This window comes from Papilio polytes, unplaced genomic scaffold, assembly GCF_000836215.1.
Source record: "Papilio polytes unplaced genomic scaffold, Ppol_1.0 DF821511.1, whole genome shotgun sequence".
NCBI classification, from domain to species: domain Eukaryota; kingdom Metazoa; phylum Arthropoda; class Insecta; order Lepidoptera; family Papilionidae; genus Papilio; species Papilio polytes.
The window spans coordinates 1,173,966-1,177,595 of NW_013527693.1; the positions used below are offsets into that span (position 1 = coordinate 1,173,966).

The following is a 3,630-nucleotide window of genomic DNA, read 5'->3' on the forward strand; positions in this document are numbered from 1 at the left end:
AATATTTACTTATATTTACAATAAACGTTACGTTTCACGTTACAATATCGCACGAGAACGTCACAAATGACGTCACATTCACTATTACTAAATTCACGTTACATTAATTTTGTTCCAAATAATTTTATTCTTTACTGGTAACAAGATGTTTAAAATTATACTCTAAGACTTATTTAGAAAACGAGGTGCGATACCCAAACCTAAAAAATCACATACTAATACTCCAGTAATCGAGTTTGTATGCTTTGATTATCCATTTAACACTTGTAATTAGTTACAAGAATTTACATAGCCCAAAAAATAATTTGAGAATTGTTTCATCCGATCCGCTAGCTCTTGCTAATTAAAATTTATATCTTTACACTTTTTATAAAGATAAAAATAATCGTTTAACACCTCTTTAGGATATTTAAATCATTCATGTAAGATTAATCCATTTTTATCTCACTTAATTTATTGCCTATCTACCATAACCTGACAGTACTTTACCTAAGTATACTTTTGTTTCATTATCTCCTTCAGCCTTTTCAATAACACGCCCTCCGTGTTCAATTATTTCTGCAGTGTACTCATGTTTAATAGGTGTAGACTTAAATATATACTTCAAACGTTTTGTTGATTTGGTAATCCCTTTATCGTCATCATTATTTGTTGTTATTGCTCTCGTCATATAGGATGGATCAATAAAATAGTATGCAGATTTAAAATGTTTCCTAGAACCAGTGTAATCCTTTCTTACAGCTCCACTATCATATATAGGATACGCTTCCTCTTTAGGTCTTGTATCAGTTTCGTGTACTTCAGGATAATCGTATAGCATACTCTGTGCAACTCTACGCCAGTTTTCTATCTCTGTTTCGTCGTATTCAGAAAATAGAGCGATGGGTGTAAATGTTCTTGCTTTCATTAACATGTCATCGTAATCGGAGATATATTCGAAAGGCTTGACTGTTTTCCTTTTTGATGATACCCGCTGTAATTATAAATACGTAATAAAAAGAGAAAAACTTTTGAGAGTTCGGTCATCAAGGAATGTGTAGTACTAACTAAACATTACGGTAGCTCGTAATTTTAAAACCCTGCAAGCAATACGCATCTATAACGGACTGTCGTAAAGTTAGATTATCATATAACGGTATAGTAATCAGAATATAAATTCACTAACAAAACTAATTTACCGCATAAGTCACTGATGTACGCTTCTTGGCAGTTCTCGTAAGTTTCCGCGCTTTATTTACGTAGTACACACGATCCATTGCTGCTTTCATCTCATTGACGGAGCCTTGTGGGAACTTTTTTATAACCTGTTATTATACATTCAAATTAATATTATAAAATAAATGATTTAGCTTCGCATACTAAGTAACTATCAAAGATAAACGGAATACTGAAATTAGATTTTAATATGTTAAAGCGTTTTAAATAATAATATCCAAACTCCATTTGAAATTGTTATTTATTAGATTGTAAGAGGCGTTTATAAAGGGAAGTTTTTTTTGTTACAGTTCCTAAAATTTGAGGAACAACGAATGATTCTAAAATTTAATAAAAGTAATCTTTCAAAAGCCTTACATCATTTAATGGAACTTTTGTTGGTGTGACGGCGAAAATAAGATTTTTTGGTATAACCGTTTCAGTTGTCTTTCGTTGTGATATTGTGTGTTCTGATGTCGTTTGTTCTGTTGCTGTAAGGTCTTCCGTTAAAACCACGTCGAAGTCCTCTTCGGTAGTTGGTGCAATAAATTTTTTACGTCCATGATGTCCTGAAATTTTAATATCTAAGATGATACTGTTTGAAATGGAAAACAATATTGATCTTTTACCCAGTCAAATGCGCATATTGCATATAGCTCTATACAGATTTCTATCATTGGTATTACGAGTAGAAATACTAAAATACTTACTTTTAGAAAACATAACAAGCTAATTTAATAAGATTTGTATTCATGTGTAGCTTTTTAACTATTTTGATGTATTCTGTATTCTTGAAGGTTATTTAGTCTATGCTATAAATTAATACCATTTTGCATTTATTTAAAATAACAATATTAACTTTGTAATTGTGATCCAACACATTATTTAAATATTTATATCATGGTTTTAAAATGTCTGAATTCTACTTGTTACTTTAATAATCGGACAGTAGTCAGAGGACAAAATAAGGGTGTTGCATTGGCTCGGCGACACGACGGCCATATTGGTAGTGGCGAGCGTGGATACATGGAAAAACGGTGTTATTGGTAAGGTTATACTGTGCAAATTGGAAGAAAACATAAGAGGTAAAGAAGACTATATTTTTAAAGCATAACATGGCTATACCTAATATATCACAATCACCAAAGAGTTGTGTAACTTACTTAGAAACATCTTGGGATCTTCATACCACCAAGTATCCGCGTCTACAGGATTGTTCATATCTCGCGTTAAACTAATGGTCAACTGTGAATCTGTAAACGAAGGAATCATCTAACAAACGAAGAATAAAATCTATGTAAGAAAAGATACCTATAAAGCAAATTGAAGGTGTTAGTTTAAATTCTCTACAAGGGGATATAAGATAAGTTTTTATATGCAGAATATGTGTCATGTCTTCCTTATAGTATATTACTAAAGTATTCAGTTAGTAAAAAAGTAGGCAATATTTATTACTACTTTTTAATCTTACTAATATTACAACTGCAAATGTTTACATCAACGGATGGATGGATGTTTGTTAGAGTTTGTAGCCTAAACTGCTGACCGGATCTGGATGAAATTTGGCATAGATGTAGGGGATAGTCTGGAAGAACACATAGAGTATTTGATACAAAATCATTTTTTTATTCCATGCGGACGGAGTCGCGGGCGAAAGCTAGTACATATATAATTACCATTGTATTTTATATATTCAGACATAGAGTAGTGATAGCCAAACGCTATCCCAGATGCAACTGCTATAAAAAATAATAAACAAACAGCTCCACCAATACAGCATGACATTAGAAAACTCCATATTCTGCAAAAATAAAAAATATTGTATAAAAAAAATAAAAGCGTAAAGGAGTAACAAACTATAAGAGATACACAGAAATATTTGTAATAACTAAGTAAATACTAAATATAAGCAAAAAATGGTTTTGCGAAATTCAAATGAACTTAAAACTGTAACTATAACTTGAGCAAGGACGACTTTATCACTATGAGCGATTAAACCAGCATACAATATCCAATAGACATTAAAATTAAGCAAGTAAATTGAAAAACACTCTAGAAGGAGAGCCATGAAAAAGGATCGCAGCTCTTGTTCCTTGAATCTTACCTCTGAATGAAATCAAAAGTCCACGCTATGTATGTAAATATGCAACACATACTTTATACAATTTACGATGTTTTAATTTAAAAGATAATATCATGAAATACGTATAAAAATCATTTTGTTTTTAGCCGAAATGTTTAAATTAACAGCAATTTTCTTTCACCGAAACATATTTAATATCACTAAATAATTTATTTATTAACACGATAATTTTAAATGCAAAAATAATTTACATGTTGTGACCAAAATACCTGTCAAAATACCAAATTATAACATGACTGTCAGTTCCGTCATTTTGGTATTGCCAGAATATTTTCTAATAACACACTACTAAA

At 30.9% G+C, this 3,630-nt stretch overlaps 1 protein-coding gene across 1 annotated transcript; it reads right to left on the reverse strand.

Moving 5' to 3' along the window:
- LOC106108495 lies at window positions 1-3,425 on the reverse strand. Its single transcript, XM_013289673.1, has 6 exons — window positions 3,299-3,425; window positions 2,871-2,995; window positions 2,358-2,447; window positions 1,573-1,763; window positions 1,179-1,304; window positions 1-973 (listed from the first exon to the last, which is right to left on the reverse strand). The coding sequence occupies exons 1-6, from the start codon at window positions 3,346-3,348 to the stop codon at window positions 461-463; spliced, it is 1,095 nt and encodes a 364-aa protein (XP_013145127.1). The 5' UTR covers window positions 3,349-3,425; the 3' UTR covers window positions 1-460.
- Window positions 3,426-3,630: the final 205 nt, after the last annotated feature.